Source organism: Amblyomma mixtum, chromosome 8, assembly GCF_055824585.1.
Source record: "Amblyomma mixtum isolate Tamu chromosome 8, ASM5582458v1, whole genome shotgun sequence".
NCBI lineage: Eukaryota > Metazoa > Arthropoda > Arachnida > Ixodida > Ixodidae > Amblyomma > Amblyomma mixtum.
In genome coordinates, this window is record NC_143019.1 from 107,594,965 (window position 1) to 107,619,054 (window position 24,090).

The 24,090-nt window shown below is 44.6% G+C and overlaps 1 protein-coding gene across 1 annotated transcript in view; it reads right to left on the reverse strand.

Moving 5' to 3' along the window:
• The window catches only part of LOC149333835 (uncharacterized), a 45,119-nt gene that overhangs the window by 14,706 nt on the left and 6,323 nt on the right, over nt 1–24,090 (reverse strand). The window contains exons 2-5 of the mRNA XM_089556122.1: nt 8,780–9,012; nt 8,510–8,592; nt 5,882–6,016; nt 341–453 (exon numbers count right to left, since the gene is read on the reverse strand). Of these exons, the coding sequence (XP_089412248.1) occupies nt 341–453; nt 5,882–6,016; nt 8,510–8,592; nt 8,780–8,968 (520 nt within the window). The 5' untranslated portion in view covers nt 8,969–9,012. The remainder of the gene's footprint in view (nt 1–340; nt 454–5,881; nt 6,017–8,509; nt 8,593–8,779; nt 9,013–24,090) is intronic.

A 24,090-nucleotide genomic window follows, 5' to 3' on the forward strand; every position in this document is an offset into this window, starting at 1 on the left:
AGGCATGGGTGTAATTTAAGATTTTAGTATCGGATAAGTTCAGTTGTGACCAATCTATATTTAATTGTCGTAGTTTGTAAGGTCAAGAATTGCAGTTTAAAGATAATTACTTTTAATCCTAACAATACGAAAATACAAAAATATGCACTAAAAAACATTCACAATCTTCACTTCTTTAAATTCGACGTATGTAGCCTAAATCGATTAACTTTGTGTAACACTGCTAATCAGGCTTCCATGGATGCAATATTTCCCAAGAGCAAAAAGGAAAGGAAAAAAGACAGGAAAAGTAAAGGAAAGGAAAAGGGAAAGAATGAAGCTCTTCTAGGATAGAACTTACTTAAAGCGTTGATCAGTCCTTTCACATCTTCAACCAATTTCTCCATTAGGTAATCAGCTGAGTCGACAGGCCTTGTAGTAAGTCCGTAACCCCGCAAGTCTGGCGCCACGACACTGTAGTACAAAAGAACAGAACAGGCAAATTGTTAGGGAGGGCAGAAATGAGCATTTGGGAATTTAGTAATCCATAATAACACAAAACCGCTGTTCAAATTGCTGGCTGGCAATTACTGACAGTAAATACTGCAGACAAGGATAGGGAGATGAGTGGCTAGTTTTTACATAGACTGTTGTATACTGAAATACATTTGGACATGCGCTGGTATATGCACAGCACAGAAGAGATGAACAGGAGAGACCCAGGCTAAGATATACAAGGTAGACTACTGCACAGGATGTGGCATTAGGTGAGTCGTTGTGCTGGCAGCTTTGATGCCAAGAGCAGTATAAAAGAGTTGCCACTCAGCTGTTACCTTCGCCATCCGCTCACAATCTACCTCGCGCTAGTGGTATGACAGGACATTCTACGTGACACCTTAGGGCTAGGCATTGCACTTAGGTTTAGTATACAGTAGCCGCCGTAGCTCCAATCGTAAAGCACTGCACGAAACATGTGCAGGCCGTTGATTATGATGTGACGGGTGGCATGTGCTCGTTTTTTCTTCTACGTTCTGCAAAACTGTGTCCTCCACTCTGTTCAGCAGTACAACCATATGAAGTTCTTGATTTTTACTGACAGTCGGCTTCTTTCATGTGTGCTGTGGTGCATACCGGTAGATGCAAATTAAAGGAAACTTGCTACTGCCCTCTTTTCTTTCTTTCTTTCTTTCTTTCTTTCTTTCTTTCTTTCTTTCTTTCTTTCTTTCTTTCTTTCTTTCTTTCTTTCTTTCTTTCTTTCTTTCTTTCTTTCTTTCTTTCTTTCTTTCTTTCTTTCTCTCTTTCTTTCTTTCTTTCTTTCTTTCTTTCTTTCTTTCTTTCCTTCTTTCTTTCTTTCTTTCTTTCTTCATTTGAGACAATTTGCTACAAATTGGCTCAGAAAGCAACAGCAAAAGGCCCGGATGGGGCCTGACTAGGCTATGCCCCCCTGACAGCACAGGCAGCACAAGTGTACATATGATTATACATCATAAGCAGACCGAAGAAGCAGAACACATCAATACAGAATACAGATAGATATACACCGTCTTAGGTTACACTCTAATCTCTCTGTAGAACGAAAAGAAAAGTAACTTATTTGAACTGTAGTAATACAAAAACAATTTCTTACGTACGGTATCAAGTTTATCAGTAAACAAAAATGTTTCACCAAACAAAAATTGATAATGTGAAATACAGTCCAGTACTGTTTTCTCACAGAGCGCTGGATATTGTTTGTTATTATTTACTAGTCTTAGATTTGAAATGTATGCGTGCTGCTGTAATATTGACCAAATATCAGGCAAATAAAACAGGATTTACGTTCGGATTGGTTCACGATCACTTGGCAGCACAGTTTTGCGGTACATGGCCGCCGTCACCGAGTGTGTCTGCTGCGGGAAGGGCATATGGTAATTAATGATAGATTTATTTGAAAGGGTGAAAAAACAATGCCAGCAACAATTATACAGCTGCCCATACACTTTGCACGAATGCGAGAACGCGTGGCTTGATCTGACATAAGTGCCTCGTTCGCTCGGTCCATAACCATCCTAAGTTGGCTGCTGGGCATGTGCACGATATATTTTCCGCAAATGCGGCAGATACATCGCGCTTGCCTTGTTTGTGCCCTAGCGGGCAACGCTACACAGCCCTAGTGTCGGTCAAGGCCACGCTCTACAGCATTCGTATTAAGTTAGCGGGTGAGGTTACAGTGGCATCCCTTCACTATCGTGATAACTGCGCTTCACAGTATTCGTGATGCATTTCGTTCACTGAGAGCGCTGACTATGTTTTCAATTGCAAGTCAGTGTTGTAACATGCACTTTAAGCTTTTTATACTTGTAAGCAAAGGTGCTGTAAACAGTGGATTGCTATAATTCGCGCATTTTTCTGTTTTCTTCTTCATGTATTTATTGTTCCTTTCTACGTCAGATACGTTTTGTTGGCGTTGTTTTCCGGTGCCTAAGGTGGTTAAGATATTGTTTCAGAGCAGGTATTCCTGTTTAACAGAGGACGACGACCTTAGTGTTCAAGCAATGAATGATAGTCTCACAAATACCATCACAGTGTGCGCAATTCAAGTGGTGTGTGTTGGGCAGCTATGCAGCATGCCGGAAAGCTCCCCCTAGAAACGGAAGACCCGATTAAGAAGCGCAATTCATTAAAGCCTCTAACCGCATAGATGGAATAGAACTAGAAGAACTGTCACAGTTATTCAAAAGCGCAAAGCAACAGACATAAGTAAGCCTAATATCCAGACAATTGCATGCGCTCTAAAGAGCGGAGGTAGCCTGAAAGCGGCCAAGAGGAAAATATGCACAGGCAAAAATCAGATATACGCGCTAAGGGACAAGGAGAGAAATGCCATTGCCAGCGTGGCAAAAGTAGTTGAAGTAGCCCAAGATTTACACACTGATAAATACAGCAGCTGGAATAATCAGGACGATAACGACGGAGGCAGTGCTGCGAAGGAATTGGGTTTGCGGCTGGGAATGATCGAGGAATGGAAGAACGTCTCCAAAGTAGTCCGAATGGGGAAAGTAGCTGGTGAGGATCTGGTGACCGCAGATCTGTTTAACAATCGTGGGGAGATTGTGCTAGAAAAGGTGGCCACCTTGTATATGCAATGCCTTATGATCTGGAGCTTACTGCAACATTGGAAGAATGCAAATATTATCTTCATCCGCAAAAAAATGGACGTCAACTAACTGAAAATCTACAGACCAACCAGATTAGTGTCTGTGGCCAAAAAGGTGCTTACAGCAATAATCGATAATAGAATCAGAGAAGCCTTAGACATCAGGCAACCAAAAAACCAGGCTGTCTAGATGATTGCTCATGCTTGATAGAAACGTCCCAGAGAGAAAACCTGCAGTGTGATATAAACACTACAGAACGGGCCTTACAATTTAGTGTGGAAGGGGAAAAGTAGGTCAGTCTTCCTTTTCTTTACAACCTAGTCACAAACGCCCGTAAAGGTCTTGCGGTTCTCGATATATAGGAAGCCAGCCCGCATGGGACGGTACCTGCAATTAGACTCCAAACACCTCAGCTCCTCACAATGTAGCTTGTTTACTTAATAGAGCGTACACCATCTGTTTTCACAAAAACAAAAAAGTAAACAAAAGGAACCAAGACATAGTTGACCTCCAAAGGAATGGTTGCTCCGGTTCCCTCCTTGCTCGTAGTATTGGGAAACAAAAAAGTTGCAACCAAAACAATTATATGACTACCCAAAATACACGGTAGCGGGAAAAAATGCGCAAGCATTCCATATCTGAAAGGCATTAGCATAACCCTTACCCGTCTTCCTCGAAAAGAAGAGGTTGATACAATACGCATGCTGCCTTCCACCGTCGAACGATTTATTTTTAGCCATTCTTGAAAGAAAATTTGATAACGTTGTTTTGTTAAATGAGAAATTTCTTTGGTTATACAAGGCAAACTTTCAGGATTTAAATCTGCTTCAAGTGTTTGAATAAAATATGCATTCAGCGCCCCATAGTAAACCACACTATGCGGTTTTGGCGTTGGCATGCGCCAAGAAACTTCTTTTAACTCTTAAATCAATCCACTGAATGCAATGAAAGATACAGTAAATTGATTGCGGAGAAAACTACAAGCATTGCTTGTTTTAATTCGAAATCAATATACTAGCTACTGTCGGAAAAATGTATTTGGACATCGTGTTCATCAAATTTCACTTACTGTGTGTGCACGTCTGAGATAACACAATCTGTCGGGGCTGATTATTCAAGAGCCACTTTTCTATTAACTTTTTGATTTGTGTCATTGCTTGCTTGTTACCTGCGCGTAGGCTTTACTGATGGTAGGTGAAATAAAACAACTAGCGAGCAGTGCGAATGTCGCTGTATTTGTTCTTTTCTGAGTGATATGTCCATAAAAGTTGGGTTCCTGTTGGACACGCGCGTATGCACCTCTGATTCTTCCAGCCTCAACAGCAATCTCCTTTCACCCGTAGCAGATGACGAGAACTGATACAACGTGTTCTATAGCAGCTGTCGTTCATCCTAGTCCCGGCTTTCCAGACCACCACTATCATGCGCACCACCTTCCATCGGCACTCCTCAGAAGTATCGATCACTCTAACGGTCCTTCTTTATCTTCCTCCACCAAATGCTAAGAGGACGCAGTCTTCATTTGTGATCTGCTTTCGATGGCTTGCAGCGCCTCTGAGGACGCTTAATCCACGCCGATAACTTCAAGGCAGCAGAAGGTGACAACTCTCCGCAGCGAGCTGGGCATGGTACTACTTATGTCTTTGATTTCCGGCATTTTTCTCCTCGAACTTCTTATTTTCGCGCGGCGTTTCTTCAGCAAAGCTACTCTCTCCACGACCTCGCGCACAAACCGTGGCCAAACTTTCAGATTCATAATCATGTTTTTATTCAACTGTCGGGTTGTAACACCTCAATCTATAATGCGGAAGGAGGTTCCAGAGCATAAAACCTACGGAGGACATCGTGTGAATGAACCATGCTTAAACGTATACAAGAAGCATCACGTAGCCAAGAGATTAAAAAAAATTATTGAAAGCGCTGAATGGCGATGATTTTTTAATGTGTGTCGGAACGTTGCTCCATATAGATAAGAGTGGGAAATAAGCAGTGAACTTCCCATAATTAGTTTGCATTAGTGGTAAGAAGAAATTCCGATTAGAGGCAAACCTAGTGTACTTAGTGTTAGAAAGAAGAATGTTGCAAAACAGCGCTGCTGGAGTAATGTCTTCTGATTATTTAAATGACGTCCACGACAGGTGGGATTTATCAAAATCAGTCTGTCGAAGGCAACGTGGAGTCCTTAAATTGGCTGAGACTGCTAAGTAGCTGGTTGCTACCCAGTCACCTGACAACGTCTAATCGTGAGTTACACCTATTCTGTAGGGGCTGCTTCTACTACACGTATTAAGTTAATTGGCTTATCCCTTCGTTTCTCTGTATAGTGACAGGTCGACGGACCATTATTTATTACATGGCGAAGCCTCGTAGGCAATCCATGTCTGAAGCCAGGTCTCAACTCTAGAGATAATCGCACAGAGCTTTCAGTATCGCTCCGTCAAAAGTGCCAACGCAGAAATAAAAATGCTGCAATAGGTAAATGCTGCAAAACCTTGCTACCTGTATTCAGAAACGGTGGCGTGCATCATGCACAATTTGAAATATTTCTGGAAAACTTATTCTATTCACGTCAAATAACAGTAGTGCCAACATAAAGCAAATAAATTCTCGCAGCCTGGAAGTTAGTTAGCTAATCGTTAAGGCCTGTTTTGATGAGTTTTATTTCTTGATGCAGGAAGTTTTCTTTAGGCTGGAAAAAAATATTTGGCAGTAAGACTTGTGATCATTTTTTCTATGTGTGCAAATATGTCATCACGGTTTCTTACCAGAATTCTTCCCCAAGGGCCGCTATTTGTCGGTTCCAGATGAACCAGAAGTCCAAAAATCCATGCAATAGAATGAGCATCGTACGGTTGTCGTTATTGTCGCAACCCTTTTTCATGTAGTGAACCGTTATATTCTAGAGAAAAGACAAAGTAAAATTACTTTCCTGTTTTTCTTTATAAAGCCGTGTTTTCGAAAAAAAGCAGTGGTCTAGCCAGACAAGATTTTAGAAATTATTTTAAATTGTTTTCTGTGTGAAACCTAGATGGGATTCAAGTAATTATGCTACCATCTGCGCAAACATTATTACATCATTGTGACCACTGTTAAGCATTGTGAATATTTGTTATTTAGGCTTATAATTTTAAAAAGGTAATTACGCCTGCAAGAAAGTCAATACTGATCCAAGAAAAAAGAACTTCGACAGGTAAACTAATCGAATAGGCACAGCTTTTTGGATCGTCGACAGCAGCGCTTTCAAATTAGAGAATGTGAGCGACTATGGAAGGCCATGATATATCGACTGGCCTTGTTTTCCAAAACTTTGCAGGGCCTAGATATTTTGTTTTTAATATACCGCAAGGAACCCAAAAATAATGCACCGTATTGTCCCAGTACCGGTCCCCTCAAGAGTTTGACCTCTGCATCCCGGAACACAAAAGAGGAGAAAAAAATAATACGAAGCAGTGCAGCGTTTCGGTCAGATAAAACAAGTAGAGTGGAGTCGAGCTATGAAAACTTGAAGAAAGCAATGTCTGTACTGCACAGCATGTTCCATAAGCAGACAGTGTCCCAAACGAAAGACCTAAGTCCAATTTACGTTGTCTCGTGCACGACTTACTATACCAGTAGTTTCTAGTACGATGTGGCTTCGTTAGGTATTACCAGCGAACTAAGCCTCCACGTTTTCCTGCTTCGACAGTCAATCGCCACCGTAAACTATAAAAGGGATGCAATGAGTTGGGCTTGTGGTTTGCAACGTGAGATGAAGGGTTGTCTCTTGGATTCGGGTTACTGATCAAACTCGCATTTGCTCCCCAAAGACCTATACCTGCTGCTACGGCTTCAGTATGATTATCGCGAGCAGTGCATTTTCATTTGTGGCACGATGTAAAATTCGCAGATATTTTTTCATTGGTGTGCACAAGCGTCCTGACTATGGCGCCGGTTCCAGTAGCGTTCGGACCACTGAGGATATACTTTCTTTGTGCTGCTGTATAGTGCCTATTGTGCTAAAAAAGCTAGCCCTCTATATACGCATTGTCTTATGACCTCGAGCGTACCAGAATCATGGAATAATGCTAACATCACCTTAATCCACAAAAAGGGAGATCGCAATGACTTGAAAAATTGCAGACGAAAAAGCTTACGGTCCGTTGCCTACAAGGTCTCTACTAAAGTGATCCGTAATCGATTAAGGACAACTTGATACCTCAACCAAATCAACCGGTAGGCTTTATTGTAGGCTACTCGGAAATAAACCACATATTCACGCTGTCAGCCAGGTGATAGAAAAATGCGCAGATTATAATGAACCACTATATACTACTTTACTTCATGGATTTGTGTAGGTCTCTTCGGCGAGTTCAACAATCTTATTCATATTGCTAACCACATTTCCCTCGTCGTCTCTTAACGCATGCATCTGGTTTTTTTTTGTGCATAGATTCGTCATCTGCTTTTAGGCTACCTCCGTTATTTAGAAGATACTCGCTTCTCTCCGTATTGAACTTCCGTAAATCGGTTATGTAGGTGCTCCGCTTCTTATGAGCATCTATCCTTAAGTGACATGTCCTGATAGTGTAGCAAAGGTCTTCCACGTTTCCTCCCTTTTTGCTGTGTCTCATTTTAAATTGTTTCTAAGTTGGTTTTTTAAATTGGTAAATTGGTTTTTGAGGAAAGGGAATGGCGCAGTATCTGTCTCACATATCTCGGCGGACACCTGAACCGCGCCGTAAGGGAAGGGAGGAATGTGGGAGGGAAAGAAGAAAGAGAGAAAGAGGTGCCGTAGTGGAGGTCTCCAGAATAATTTCGACCACCTGGGGATCTTTAACGTATACTGACATCGCACAGTACACGCGCGCCTCCCTTCACCCATTAAGGGTAGAAAACCTGACTGGCCTCACGGTTAACCTCCCGGCCTTTTCATTCTCTTTGTACGAAATCTAAAGGCAGCGTTTCAGTGCAATCTCACTTTTTCGACAAATGGTTACGGGCGGCCACTTCTACTACCAAGCTCAACAGCATTATGAGCCGCAGTGAAAGGTAATTAGCAGCAGGAATTTTCCTTGCGCGTAAGCGTCACTGTAAAAACTCATGTTCAATGCTTACTTGTTTTTTTTTTTTCGAGTTTCAGTTTTAGGTGATTTAATATGTTATAAGGTCATATAATATTCAACAAAACTTACAGACGAGGGTACCAATGTCGTAAAATAAAATAGGAGCTTTGTTTAGTTTTGATTAAGAGTAAGTAGCATGCAAACAGAGCAGCAAATAAATGACCCTTCATGTATGTTAAACAAGAAGAAAATAACGTGCATGCAATTGCATGCAGTGATGCTTGAATTGTAGCATTTTGTGGTCTTAGCCATTCCGTTCTGTGCGTCTGTCGGGCTCAGATTGAGCTTATTGGCCAGTGAGTTGAGTGAACATGGGTGCGCAGGCAAGAGGACTTCGTCAGGCTACCTCCGTTTTCAAGCAATGTGTTTCCATGCTGTGAAAGAGTACTTAGCTGCATTTTTCCACTTCGCACATATACAGAATTGCCCTTCGCGGTGGTGACGTATAAATAATGTATTTCACACTTAGACCACTTTAATAATTGACAACCGCAGCCTGGAAACGGCAAAGGCTTAGCCAGTATTGAAACACAGTTGTTCTGAAACACGTGTGTTACGTACGGTTATGTTTTGGTATGTATGATTTCCATATGTTTGGTTGTGGAGTTCTGCTGGTTCCGTCCTGTTTTTAGGTATGAAGATCGAAGGTCCGTGCAATGTAATCTGCACCTTGACGTATGCTTGCATCCATATCCACATACTAGTTCCGATAGCCAACAACATAAGTTTGCCAATGAGAGGAGGCACCATCCTGGCGGTTGCAGGTCAATATGCTTTATGGAACGATCGAGAGACTGAAAAAAGCAAAAAGAATTGTAGGTCATGAGAAGCGTGTTGCAGTGCCAAAACCAGACATGTGCAAATTGAATTATTAAGTCGATTCAAGAATTTCGAATATCAGATACAAATTGATTAGATTCGACGCACTAGGTGGGTTGATTCGAATGCCCCAACGGACAAAAATAAGGAAGCCAAATTGAATACGCGAAAGAACATCACCAGGCTTGGCAGGATTCAGTGCCAGCCACTGTTGTGACTGGGAGTGCGAGCCAGGAAACGGTCGAGGCGACGGTGAGTCAAATGAGTCTTATGTACAGTATGTACAAGGGCTTTTACATGATACAAGGGACAAGAGCACCACGGGCAAGCACACAGAAGAACGGCGGCCCCGGCGGCGAGCGTAGCTCCGGCGTGATGGCTCTTCTGCTGCCCGTCTGCTCCGCGGGTTCAGCGCGGCTCCGCTTTTAAAGCCGCTGGTGTCGGTTGCGGCAGCCAGCAGTTCAAATCCTCCAATCAGGTCACGGCACTGGCCACCGTTCAAATTGGACGAATGGTCGAGAGGCGACGGCCGACGACGCGTCGGAGGAGCCCGCACCGACGGAGAGGAGGGGAGGAGGAAGAGTCCGTGTCGGCGCCGGCGTGGCGGGATGAGTCACGCTGCACGTCGCGACATGCTTTGAGCGTCGGCGAGCGCGCAGCGTTGGTTTCCAGATAGGCCAGCCACCGAAATGTGGGATCTGGCACTACACCACGCAGCACCATAACACTCCGTTTTGCCGGATGTGCGGAGTCGTTTAATATTACAGTTGTCTTAGACCTTGTAATGTGACACGTTTTCTGCGCTGTAATTATTGTACCCATGTCCCTTGTAGAAATTTACTGTCGCTTCAATTCGTTACATACTGTGTCCAGAATGTCCAACACATTGTACTTCATCTATTTTTTTCTTTGTTTTCTTTTTTTTTCTGTGTTTGAAGCGTTACAAACTGTTGTTTGCCTTGCAATGTTGAATTTGTATTTATTTTGCTCTTGAACTATATTGCCTCTGTAATATGTATCTGTATTCATTTTTCCTTTGTCATGATGATGTTGTTTCCGACACGCTGCAGTGCCACCATGTAGGGGGCCGGAGCCCCTGTCAAGCTGTTTTTACAGCTTTTAGTCCCGGCTCCTACCTTTTCGAAAGGAAAGGAAATAAAGAGAAATGAAATGAAAAAAAAATGAAATTATTTTGTCGCGAATCACTGCTCTGAACTCGACGTTTTTTTACATAGCCTACTCGTGCCATGCACTAGAGTTATGAATGAGGTGGGCTGTTGTACTGCGAAGAATCGAAGCGCAGGCGGGCGGCTTCAAAAGACTTTTAGAAATAGTTTACCAATGGATTTGCTTCGAGTGTTCTTTGAATTATTACGAACAAAATGACAAGAACACGTTTGGGACTGCCAACTGCACTTTCAACCTTCCTCTTTTTCTCTAACTTTATTCCTCTCCTGCTGTGCAGTGTAACCAACCGTCACTTCATGGTTAGCTTCCATGTCGTTCCTTTATTGCGTCTCTTTCTCTCTCTCCTTAATTGCACCGTAATCAAGGTTGTGCATAGGTGTACTGCTCCGGTGCATAGCATCGAAAGTGCCTCACTGAGCTCGTAAGAAAACATTGAGGCAAGGGTTCGAAAATGTCTGTCATGTTGGCGCTTGATTTGCAACCTTCCAGAGTTTTGGAATTCCTCCATTTACGGATATTATGACAAAAGATCATGCTATCAGTTGTAGAAATGTGCACTTCTGCATGTGTTTTTGTTGTGGATGTATAGCGACAGTATATGAAGCGAGAAAGCGGGGCTAACTTCAACTGTTATCTGGTCACTCCGCGCTTGAGATTGTCTGTATTAACGCTCGTGACGTGGCTGCAAGCCATTGGGCTGCAACATTGTTACTTACTAATGAACGTGCAGTGAGTGGCGCCAGATATCACAGCCTCAGCATCTGTGCCACGGACACGATTGCAAATAATGAAGCCCTCTTTGAACACTTACCTTTGAGCGCTGGATTATTTGAGCTATTCCAAGCTAGCAGAGGTCAGGACGCAGTACGCGCCATCTAAGTACCAGACGAAACAACATTCTGATAAGCAGAGTACCAGAATAGAAACGCCTCTTAAATCACCATGTAGAACAGTCCTTTCCTTTTTTGCATGATGTGTGCTTCGCGCACGACAACCTTAGTAGCTTATGGGCCAATGGGCAGGCGGTGAATCGGCTACTTTCAGTATTCTGAGGCTTTTCTTAATTGCAAAGTGTGTTTTTTGCAGCGAAAGCTGTTACAGCTTTTGTTTCGGCGATATAGCCCTGTATTCTGTCAGGTGTTCTGTTGCCTAAACCCCTTTAGATCGCGACTGCGGCTCTCATGCTTTTCAGTATCCTTCGAAGCCTACTTGTACTCTGCACGACAGCACACAATGCAACGACGGGAGCACGCTCTCGCAGTCGTCGTCGTCGTAGCTGTACACGTGCGTGAGCACGATAAGCAATTGGTTCTACAGTTTGCGGCTGCCTTCTATAACTTGTGGGGATACACATGAATCCCCTGCCCCATTGTAACGGCCGCGCGTAATTATCACGCGATGCTATGCGCGCGCCGTTCGGGAGGTTTTGCGAGGGAGGGCACTCTCGCCACCTCCGCTTCCTTTCGCTCCCCGCCGCGGAGACTTTCCCTCTTTCCCCTCTTACAACGGAGAGACCTCCTCTCCACAGCCCGGGAGGAGACGCGATTCTCCCGAGGCTCGCTCGTCTTCTGGCGGGAGCCGTGCACACGCACGGATCAGAGATCTGCCACGGAGACCGCTGCCCTTATCGCCCGGCCACCGTGTGTGACTTGACCGCCGCGGGCCGTGAGCGAGGAACCACGCGAGGTGAGCGGAACCTTCTTCCCCCACATTTTTGCGTGCGTTCTGCCCTTTGTGTTTTTCACCCCCGTACGCGAGCGGAACACTCGCCCTCGTTACGGCGGTTGTATTGTTGCTGCTGCATTGTATTTCTCGGGAGCAATAAACGCTCATCCGAGTAGCATACTCGTGTTTGTCCCCTCTGGCCCGAACCCGCCGTGGTTGCGACTCACCGCACCGCGGGTTGGGGGTCACAGCTCTGACTGCTAGGGCTGGCACGCTGGTGCTAGCGAGCGACAACTGCTTCTAGCCCTTTGAGCGTTATCACAAGAATAGACCCCCATAAACTGCACGCAGTTTCTTCGTCTCCCACGTAGGCTGTCTCTACAGTAGCGTGCGTTGCAGTAAAGCACAGCCGCAAGCAGCGCAGCGGGGAGCATCTAGCTGTCAGTTGTGATTGGGGGAGACGGGGGAGAGGGAGCACAGGCGCTGAGGTAGCCTGCACCTTGCCACCATGAGATTGACTTTTAGTTCCTGGCAGCGTTCTCGGTTTTGGCAAGTGGCGCCTCTGATTGTTCGGAGAGCTAGATGGCAAATACGTCATATAAACAATGTCAATATCATCATCACCAGCAGGGTTGCCGTTGGTGGCTACTTTGCGCCAAATTGGCTACTTTTCGACCCCGTCTGGCGATGAAAATTTCACGCTGGCTCCTTGGCTACTTTCTGGCTACTTTGAACTTCTATTTTGGCGCATGCTAATTGCATATACAATAGCAAGCAAGAACAAAAAAGAACAATTATTTCCAAGCTTTGCTGTCCTCATTGCTCTCCTGGCCGCCTTGATGCGCGCGCGCGTCCTCGACGCATATATTCCTCCAACGACCTGGAGTCTGAAATACGCCAGCAGCAGAGAATTAGCGGTGCACTTGATCGCACATCATGTTTGATTTTCTGGCACGCAGCGGTATCGTACAAGGACACTTGCGGCGAATGCCCTTTTCAACACCTGGCGCAAGGAGCACTGGAAATTTTGACCCTTCTAATTTCTAATGCTGATGCAGAGCGCGTGTTCTCTTGCGTGAACTTGACGAAAACGGAGATCCGTAACAAAATGAAGCTGGACTTGCTTATGGCGATTCAATGGATCAAATTTGGGCTACGACTCCAAGAAAAAACAGCATCATCGTTTAACGTTCCTGCTGAGTTGTTGAATAGAATGTGCCAAAATTACTCCGGCAAGAACACTATCTACTCTAGATAAACTACGCGGACTGAACTTTTATTTATTTGAAACGTACCTGATACTTGAAGGCCGAGCAAGAGGCCCAAAATTCCGTGCTCTTTATTTACTCTGTGTTTGTGTTGATTCAAAATGATAATATTTTTTGTTCATTAATAAAAGTTGTTTATAATAATGGTTCTTTTCTACTTGGCTACAAATTTGGCGCGAAGATCAGGTGGCGTGGCTACTTTTGGCTACTTTTAGCTTCAGTTCTGGCTCTTTTTAAAAATTCCCAACGGCAACCCTGATCACCAGCCTAACTACAACCACAGTAGGGCAAAGGCCTCTCTCACGTCTCCCTAATTAACCCTCTCTTTTGACAGCTGCGGCCACCGTATCCGCGCAGTCTTCTTAATCTTACGCGCTCGTCTAATGTTATGCCGTCCCTGGCTTGCCTTCCCTTGGAATTCATACGTTACTCTTCAGGGCCATCAGTTATCTTGCCTTCGCATTACATGCCCTACCCACTCCCATTTCTTCCACTTGATTTCTACTAGAATGTCACATACCTGCGTTTGTTCCTGACCCACTCTAACCTCTTTCTGTCTCTTAATGTTACACCCATCATTTTCCTTTCCATAGCTCGCTGCGTGGTCCACACTTTAAGTCGAACTCTTTTCGTTATCCTCCATGGTTCTGCCCCATAGGTGAGTACCGGTATTATATAGCTGTTCTATATGTTTTTATTGAGGGATATTGGTCAACTGCCATTCATGACCTCAGAGTACCTGCCAAATGCACTTCACCCTATTCTTAAACTTCTAGTTATTTCAATCATGTGATCCGGATCAGCGGCCACCCTCTTCCCTAAGTGGATGCATTCCCTTGCCAGCTCTATCATTTCGCTACCATTTATAAACTGCTGTTTTCTTCCCAGGCTGTTCAACGTTGCTTTGGTTTTGAGCACGTAATCTTTAGACCCACCGCATTGTTCAGCTTAACTCATTGATCATGCTTTGCAGTTCGTCTCCTGAGTGACTTAGCAAGGGAATGTCATCAGCGAATCGCAGATAATTGAGGTGTTATCAATTAATTCCTATTCGCAACCGTTTCTAATACACACCTCTGAATACCTCCTGCAAGCAGGCGCTGTATAGCACTTCCGAGATCGTGTCTCCTCGCCTGACACTCTTCCTTGTTGGCATTTAAATGCTTAATTTATGAATGATTATGGTAGTTGTGCAGCCATTATAGATATCTTCCAGTATTTTGTCACGTACTTATACCATCTGCTTTCCCCATGCCTGCATGACTGCTGAGGTTTTCACAAAGTCAAATACTTTCTTGTAATTTATGAAGGCTATATATAGGGGTTGGTTATTATATTTTGCACATTTCGCTAACAACTGATTGATAGTGTGAATATGTTATATTGTCGAGTATCGAGATTGAAGTGTAACGTTAATATCACTATATTTGTGTTTAGATTAGTGAATACCCTATGACCAACGGACAGTAAGCTGACGGTCTGTAATTACTCAAGTGCTTGACTTCTCTTTTTCGTTGATTAAGAAGATGCTAAGATGTTAGCGTTCTTCCAAGCTTCTGGCACGCTCAAACTCATAAGGCACTGCGTGTACAGGCTGGCTAGTTTTTCTAGCACAATTTACCCTGCTGGAGACTTAGCCACAGCAGCCTATCCCTAGACTGTCGCAGCGTATGAACTCTCTCGCTTTAAGTCCTGGGATAGGATCACCACAGACCCTTTCCAGGATCAAGATCCTGGGGTGCATTAGCATCGCCTCCTGTTGACTGGATTACAGGAGTACGCAACTACTCCCAGCTTTACGCCCCAGGACTTTCATCGCCAGTGCCATCACACCCCGCTAGGTAACAGGAGGACGCTATCCCTCCCAGTGTTAGCCGGCCTGGGAGCAACCCTAGTACTCCACAGCCACAGCCACAGCTTTTCAACTGTGGCCAGGTAGCCAACCCTCCGGTTGGCAGCCGATAGCAGGCGGTGGTGCTGTGAAAAGACACAACACCCCAGTCAATCCAGCCCTGAGACGAGGCTGCTAACGTTTTGGGTGAGGCTGCGGCTCACCACACACCGAGCACCGCCAGCCCCGAGGCTCCGTACACCCTTTAGGGAGTACAGATTGGCTCTATTTTAATAGGGCCGCCTCGGGTGAGAGCTCACCCATGCGCTTAGGAACCCAATCTCAGCCAGCCTTTGGCTTGCTTTACAGGCTCATGCCAACCGAGCCCGGCTGAAGAGACAGAGAACTTATGCAGCACATATCTCCATCTCCATCTACCCTTCGTCCTTGAACAGATCTGCTATTGCCTGGTCCGCACCAACTGCTTTCCCCTTTCCATTGTTTCTAATGCTTTCTTACTTGTCTCTCGTTACTGCGTGATACTGCCTATTTCTGCGTGATACTGCCTATCTCGTCTACTTCCTCACTTTCTCCACTTCTCACTTCCTCACGTCTACTTTTGCTACTGTATAAATTTGCGTACAACTCTTCCACTACTTTATCTATCGTATCCATGTCCTAATGACAATGCCGACTTTGTATCTTAACGCATACATCTGAATTTTGCCTATCTATAGTCTCCTCTTCACCACGTTCAAGTTACCTACGTTCTTTAGAGCATGCTCGATTCTGCCCATATCAAACTTCCCCATGTCGGTTAACTTACACTCATTAATCAACTTTGAGAGCTATGCCAGTTCTATTATTTCTGTGGGGTTTGCTGCTTTCATGCGTCGGCGTTTCTTAATTAGGTCTATCGTCTTCCGATAGAGCTTGCTGTTGTCCTGTCGAAACGCCCTACCACCTACCGCTGCTGCGCACCCCATAATGATAGATGCAAGATTATCGCTCATATCTTAAACATTAATGTTGTCATTCTCATTGAAAGCCGAATATCAGTTTTGAAGTGATATCCTCAATTTCTCTATTTTCCCTGTGGCAGCTAAGTCGTAAATGGGATTCTGCTTCACTGCTTTCTTTTGCGTCCTCTTCAAGTCCGCGTTAATTAGACACCTTGTCATCCTGTGGTCGCTAAAGCACACCCTTCCGAGGACCTCCACAACCTGCACGACGCGAGGGTGAGCGCATAGCACGAAGTTTAGTTTTTAGTCTCACCACTGGGGCTCATCGACGTCAGCTTCGTGTACTCTCTTTCGCGGAAGAAGGTATTCATGTTCCGTGCATTATTTCTCTCTGCTAACTGTTCTCCCTGTTCATAGAGCCTATACCATTGTCGCCTACTGTGTGGTCTTTAACCTGCTTCTTTCCTATCTAAGCATTCGAGCCACCCATCAGTATAGTGTACTGTGTGTTTACGTTGCTCATTGTCAATTCCGCGTCATCATAGAAGCTTTCAACGATTAGGTCATCATGGCTGAGAGTAGACAGGGAAGCCTGCACCTCCTTCAGTTTGTACCTCTTATTTGCCCTAATTACGATAACTGCCCTCCTATCATTAATACTATAGAATTCTTGTATGCGGCCAACTGTTTCGCGATTGGTTTGGAATCCCACGCCGAGTTCTTGTATGTGTGCTAATTCATGAAACATAGTACGTGCCCACCCCTTAGCACTGTATACGCCTCATCTCTCCTATCCTGGTTAAGCTCTATGACATCCCGTTTAATACCTGCTAGTACCTGGAACAGGACTGCTAGGCTAGTGTCACTGGTTAAAATTCTAACATTCAACATTGCCATGTTTAGTTTCCAATTGGGGCCTGTCAGGAGCCAGAGATTTTTAGCACCCTCCGCTGCGACAGAGGTCTGACCGCCACCTTGGTCAGTTGCTCCGCAGTTGCAGGGGACTAAGGGCCGAGGGTTAATTGGGTCGCTCTTAGAAGGTTGCGATCCCGGGCGCGGCGACCGAATTTCGATGAAGGCGAAATTCTAGAGGCCCGTGTACTGTGCGATGTCAGTGCACGTTAAAGAACCCCAGGTGGTCGAAATTTCCGGAGCCCTTCACTACGGCGTCTCTCATAGCCTGAGTTGCTTTGGGACGTTAAACCCCAATAAACCAAACCAAACCATAGAAGGTTGTGGCCATGTACTCTACCAGGGTCGCCAAACCCTGTTCTGGTGAGGGAGCAGCCGCAGCGCAGTACGGACGCAACTCAGCTTTGCTCTCAATTTTCCAGAAGGTGTTCATTTCCAAGGAACCATTCCTGCTCTAGTGGAGAAAATTCTGGACCGCCCTTCCTCTCCTATTTAACAAGTCATCGCTGTTTCAACCAGTCACAATGAAGGCTACTTCCAAATTGGCAGCGACATCACCTTCTTACAAGCGACGCCACCGGCAACTGATAATCAAGTACGGGCGTAGCCAGTTATTTGGCAGCAGCGGCAGCGCAGCGCGGATGCAACTGAGCGTTGGTCTCAATTTTGCAGGTTGGTGGCTTTCTTTGCCTTCAAGTACTTTGCTCTCTGCCGCTGCTGCCACAAGTTTTTCCTATGTTAGACAGTGACTGTTGTAGATAGCCATGCCCCAGTTGCGGTGTTGTTCGTGCCGACAAAAATTTGACGAGGATGACACTTAACTCTGCTGCTGTGAGTACAAATTTCTCTTTCATGTATATGAATGCTCCGTTGTAGCTGAAGGAACACACAACGCGAAAAAAAAAAAAAAGATATGGAAATATAAATGTTGCACTTGCAAAGGTGATAAAGGTAAAAGCGAAACCCCAGAGTTAAGTTCTGAAGGGCAAAAAGTTGAAAAAAAACCATAGTGGAACACCTATAATCTCACTGGAACGGAAAATGGATGCAGTCCTAGCATTGCCTCGCAAAGTGGAATGTTTGGAAAGTTCAGTGCAGATGCTGTCAGATAATTTTTACGAATTCCAGACAAGGCTACTACTCAAGAAAACTTTACAAAAGATCTGACGAAAAGAGTGAACGAAATCGAAAAGGAGTGCCCTATTAAAGACCTGACTGAGACCAAACAAAACAGATAATCTCGAATTTCGCAGCGGCGCCTAAACCCTGAAATATATGGAATGCCCGCTAGCGAAAACGAAGATCTTTTGAAGAAAGTGAACGAAATAGCACTGAAGCTTAAATTGCCGCCGGTAACCCGAAACGACATCACAAATGTAAACAGACTACGTACGAAAGCAGGCAAAACGCCCCTGCGTAATTGTACGGTTTCATCCTCAAGAAACGCGTGATAACTGGCTGTCAAACAGGAAGGAGTTGGATGACGTAACTGATAACATATATATCTGCAAGAACATGACTAGGCTCTGCCGCAACTTCCTTACCACAGCAAATGAATGGGCATCCGTATCAGGCTATAAGTTTGTATGGCAAGTCAATGGTAAGATCCTTCTGACGCGCAAGCAGTGAAAGCGCGATTGTTGTCCACGAGAAAAAGGACCTTGACCGCCTCACATGATGCAATAGCTGGATACAGTGCAAACACTCCTTGGCTATTCCAATTTGACTTGTTGCTTTCAGTTTAAGATTTTTCTCATGTTGTTCCGCAGTTAAATGAGAACTGTAAAGTGTCAGTGCTTCATCTAAATGCGAGAAGTTTACATAAAAATGTTTGATGAAGTTCATACACTTTTGTCTACCATGGATCATTCTTTTCATTTGATTTGTTTTACCTAAGCATGGTTCTCATCCGAGGAGAAATATCCGCCACTTGATGGATACGACCGTGTCTTAGCACCTCGTACAGAAAAACTGAGCGGAGGTGTGTGTATTTACGTCCACTCTGATTTGCAGTATCAAGTAATTCCAGAATTTACGGCAATAGATGAGTCATGAATGTATAGCCATATAGGGCTCAGATATATTGTTTTCTGTTGTATACAGACCGCCATGTGCTTGTTTCAAAGACTTATCATTTTCAGAAAAGTTCCTAGAAAAAGGTTCTCAACCAAATTTTCAAACTGTTATGGTAGTGCTCAACGTCAGTTTAACCTCTGACAACTCGGTGTATAAAGATTTCAAAGAAATTTGACACGCATATATGTGCTGCAATGTAGTCAGTGTACCAATCACTGACCACGGAAACGACACTTGACCTCTGTATCACGAGTTTTGATTTTGAGGATGTCAAAGCACGCGCTTTAAAATCATACATAAGTGATAATTTCCTAATATTTTGTTATCTCTCTGCGAATCCACCAACTCGATCAAATGAGGAACTCTTGCAAAGAATGTACTAAGAGCGCACCGTTGAAAAGTTTGTTGACCTTGTGTCAAATTTGGATTGGAATGACGTATTAGAAGAAACTGAATCCAATAAGCCCTACAACGTTTTCGTATCGTCATTTATATCCCTTTACGAGCAGTGTTTCTCACTCAATCTTGAAAAAACGCAGGAAATTGCGCAAACCATGTGTAACCACGGATACGAGAGGATGAAATTTTGTGGCAACCTCTTCCAAAGATATTTAAACACAAGAGATGAAAGTGATCTCCGTGATTATAAAAACATGCAATAAACTGAATAAGGGCATCAAAAAAGATTAATCTGAATACTCAATCAACAAATTCCTTAGTACTGCCAGCAATTCCAGGCTTATGTGGGAGACATATAGGGAATTAGTAAACAAATAACAAAATACCAAAAATATTCACTTTCATAAACCTGGTGCCTCTGAAATAGAGATCTCAAACTTGTTTAACAAGTATTTTCTCATAGCAGGTTCCTTTCCTGATGTATCTGTTGTCATACCCTGTGAACGTCAATCTACTTTAAATGAGAAAACTGGCACACATATCAGTCAATTTCGCAAGAGACCACAAACGCCGAATTCACATTTGGTGCTGAATGTCAATTGATAATCGAGACACGCCGCCGCTGTGGCTAAGTGGTTATGGTGCTCGGCTGCTGACCCAAAAGACGCGGGTTCGATCCCGGCCGCGGCGGCTGAATTTCTTTGGAGGAGAAATTCTAGAGGCCTGTGTACTGTGCGATGTCAATGCACGTTAAAGAACCCCAGGTGGTCGAAATTTCCGGAGCCTTTCGCTACGGCGTAAACCAAACCGAACCCCATAAACCAAACCAAACCAATTGAAACACAGCATCTAGAGCCCTGGTACGGAGCCAATGGCCCCTTGGCACCAGGGTATTTTTATAGCGTAAAGGACTCATGTGCTGTCTTTTAGGAAACAATGAGTATTCCCAGTCCCCATTTCCAATCTTAACAAAACTTTGTAACTGAACAAAGGAACCTTTAAACTGCAAGCTTGCCTAGTCATTGGGTTTTTGCTCAAAAACCTCCAGGCGCACTCATCGGAGCTATGTCAACCGTTACTGCCTCTAGAAGCATACTTGTGTCGCACTGGAATCCACTGCTGAGCGCACGGTGAAAGTCACTGATACCAGGAACGACGTTCAAGCATAGGCTACGACGCCTCTGTGAGTCGAAACGCGGGACGCCTTGCTGTGGGTGGAGAGAATGGTACGCACATTTGCTGGTGATTATCGCACCAACTATATTTGCTTGCAAAGGTGAAGCTTGCCTTCAAAACGACGACCATGTCCCAGCGTTATACTCTAGAAGTTATATTAGGCGTGATAGGTAAGGGTGGGTACCGGGAAACGGAAGAGTTTGTTCGCTTAATGGAAAAAAAAAACTATGCAGGAAGTACGTTTCCGTCGGTGTGGAGACTACATTTGTATAAAGGCAGCCGTTAGAAACTGTGTGCGCGACAGTTTCCAAGGCAATGGCAATATTAAAAAGGCTGTCTCAGAATGCAATTACAAGCAAGAATAAAAGAGAAAACCAGCTAGAAAAACAGATGCTGCTCATGGTTGGGTTGGTTGCAGTTCATGGGGCAAAAATAATGTGGACAACGTACAGAAAAAAGACAGAAAAAGTGGAAGCGTTCCGTTGAACGTTTACTCGAACTTGAAGAATACGCACCCGCCAAAAGGATGGTGTTCCAGCTGAAACACGCTGCACGAGCTGCAAGCAAAGAGGCTTGCCCGCATGGTTCTTATTGTCTAGCTTTCGAGAACTGAACAGTGAATTGCATTTTTCTTTGCTGTGACATCTTATATCGAAAAATCAGGGAGAACCTTAAGTGGTTGCCACAGAGCACACAAAAATACACACAGCCATGTGGCGTCCTCATATCGATCAATGCATTGTCTTGAGCACTAGTGCGAGCCATTATATGACGAGAGGATTTGTGTGAAAGCTAGTTGCTTCATAGTTTCTATGAAACAGTTTAACAAAGCGCAACGGAACAGCGCCCATCCTGTGTTTTGCGTTTCCTCTATCTTGTCCTCGTTCCGTCTCGCTGTGTTAATCTGTTTCCTAGAAAATATGACGACGGTAAGGTAACGTTCGGATATAAAGCTTTAAACTGGAATTAGAAGAGTGCTTTTCTATTATTAAAAGAGAAGCCACGTACGTCAGGGAGCCATCTTTCGCCTCTTTGGTGAATTAAACTGCATTCTTGCGATAATTGAGAAGCCTTCTCGCCATGCCATTGTCACTGTGGCAGGTGCATATACTTCTTCTGTTTAGATAAGCTGGTCGTTAAAAGTGCTTGTAGCCTTTTCATTTATATGTCGTCAGGGTTCCTTTCGTCAATGCGCAGCAACAAAGCAGGAACAAGAGTGCAAGAGAGAGCGTTGTCGGATGAGCCGGTCGGACATTTCAGCAAAGGGCACTGCGCACACACAGACAACGACGAGAAGGTTAACACAAGAGCAGGCTCGCGGCTGCTCGACAAAAAATATATTTTGTAGCCTCGAAAATGCCATATCTACGACCACGCCGAGTTAAAAAATCAGCCTTGTTTTCCTTACAACATAACGGGTCCCCGACACAGTCATCCCCACCTTTTCTTATGAACAACGCCTCGGGAAGTTCACTGCGACATGACCTTTCCTTCTGAAATTTTTTGTTTTTCCAGCAAAGGCAGGCACGGCTTGTTGCGTGTAGCCTCGGGGCATGCGCCGCAACGCAGGAGTAGATTCGACCCTGTTTTAGACTCGATAGAAAGCTGGTGCTCTTTTAACCGATCATTTAAACACCAGCTCGTGTGACCGATATATACCATTCCAAAGATTATGGAGAATCTCATACACCATGCACCCCGGTCCCGGTGGTGCCATGAGTCAGCGCTTGTTGTGCTAAACGTCTCATCCTTGTCTGTGTATGCGCAGTACCCTTTCTTGAACCAGAGTGTATCGTAGCCATAGAGCTCCTTATACTGTTTTTTTTTTCGGCAAATACAATATTATAACAGTTCATGAATTGAATACTACACCGAGCTCTCTGCGGTGTCATACAGTGCAGTGGTAAAGTAAACGCATTTCAGCAGAGTGTGGGTATTTGGCTCTTCAGCGAATGGCGAACTTGCGCTACCGCACTGATAGCATTCAACTGTCCATTATAAATGCACCGAACCACGACGCAAGTGAATTCGTCGTGACAACGACATTGAGGTTAGCGTACTACACCAAATAAGCTGTACATTTAAAGTTACAGGTGGATGTACACGCGCTGAATCTTTGCTGGCAATCGCCTGGCACGAGCGGAGTAATGAAACGGAGAGAAAATTATTCAACAATCAAGGTTTCCTTTAGTAATCTCAAAATGCATTGAAATTCCTGTAAGATATTTATAAATATGTTTGTCATTTAGACTAATATATGCCACTAAACTTAAGCACAGGATGCCGCCGAAAATACAGCTGGGCACTCACTGGAAAGTACTTTGCCAACAGACAGATGTAGCGTATTCCCTCAGATGAGGTTGCTTATGTACAGGGAACAACGTCATTGTGATGATTTAAAACATGCAGTGAAACAGCTCTCCTGTTTAACTGGAAGCGAACGAAAAACAAAACAATCTTTGTGCTACATTCCTCTGTTCTCGCCGTACATTCCCTACGCCTTCCACGGTGACCACCCTCTGTTATGGTTCCCGACGTAAACACTCTCCGCTTACGCACTCCTATGCTCTCGCCATACCCTCCATGAGTGGAGGCTTTGTAGAGGGTGAAGATTGGTGCATAGATTGGCAGGTTGCGCGTTTAGAAGGTAATGCTGGGGTGGGTAGGACGGCGACACTCCTTGATATTTCATTTGCCGAGGCTTCACATAGGACACACCGGCATATTCGCCAAGTGGCACTGCTACTGCTTTCACAGTAAACCTCGCACGAGGGTTACGAGCGTTGTAGCGCGAATGGATCAGCGTTAGCACCGGCGGAAGATGGAGAGGTCACAGTTGGCAAGCTCTAAGAAGAGCACCTGCTCTTGGCGAAGAACCACAGCACAAAGGTAGATTTTGAACCACAACCAATAGCATAGCGAGCAGATGTATTGGTCCGGGTTATGCACAGTCTTGTCAGCTCTGTGGTTGTAGCCTCTACGATGAGTGTTGCTTCGGCTTGCCGATTCCGTGGCCTCGCCTATGACACGGTAGACTGAAGTGCAAGGTCTCAGCGTCTAATTCTTTTTGTTTCTTCTTTTGCGGCCAGAAACGATGAGTCTCCTCACTTACGTCGCCTCGCTGCTGTTTCTGTCGCACACAAGGGCGAATTTTTATGGGAAAGCCATGTATTTTCACTACGATTCTCGAGCTCACTAGGTCGCTTATTGCTCTGATGGTGCTGCTTCCATCATGACTCTTCAGCAACAATCACAAGAAGTGCTGCGGCAATAAGGATGCTCAGCGAATCACGGAACTCGATGTGAAAAAGGGGTCATGCAAAAATTGGCGAGGCATACTTAGGGAAAGCTGGCAGATGCCTAAACGCTCGCTTGGGGGAGCTTAGGAGGGCTTTGGAGAAACCCCCACCCTCTAATGCTGCAAGGCACAGTATTGAAAGCCACCGGTAAAAGCCTTTGAGAGAAAAGAAATATTTTTTCGCGTGTGTGTGTTCTTCCCTGTGTGGCGTCTGTTTATCTACTGTAGTTCTCAGGTTTTCCGCCAACTAGCTGAGGAACAAATTCTTTTACAGCAAT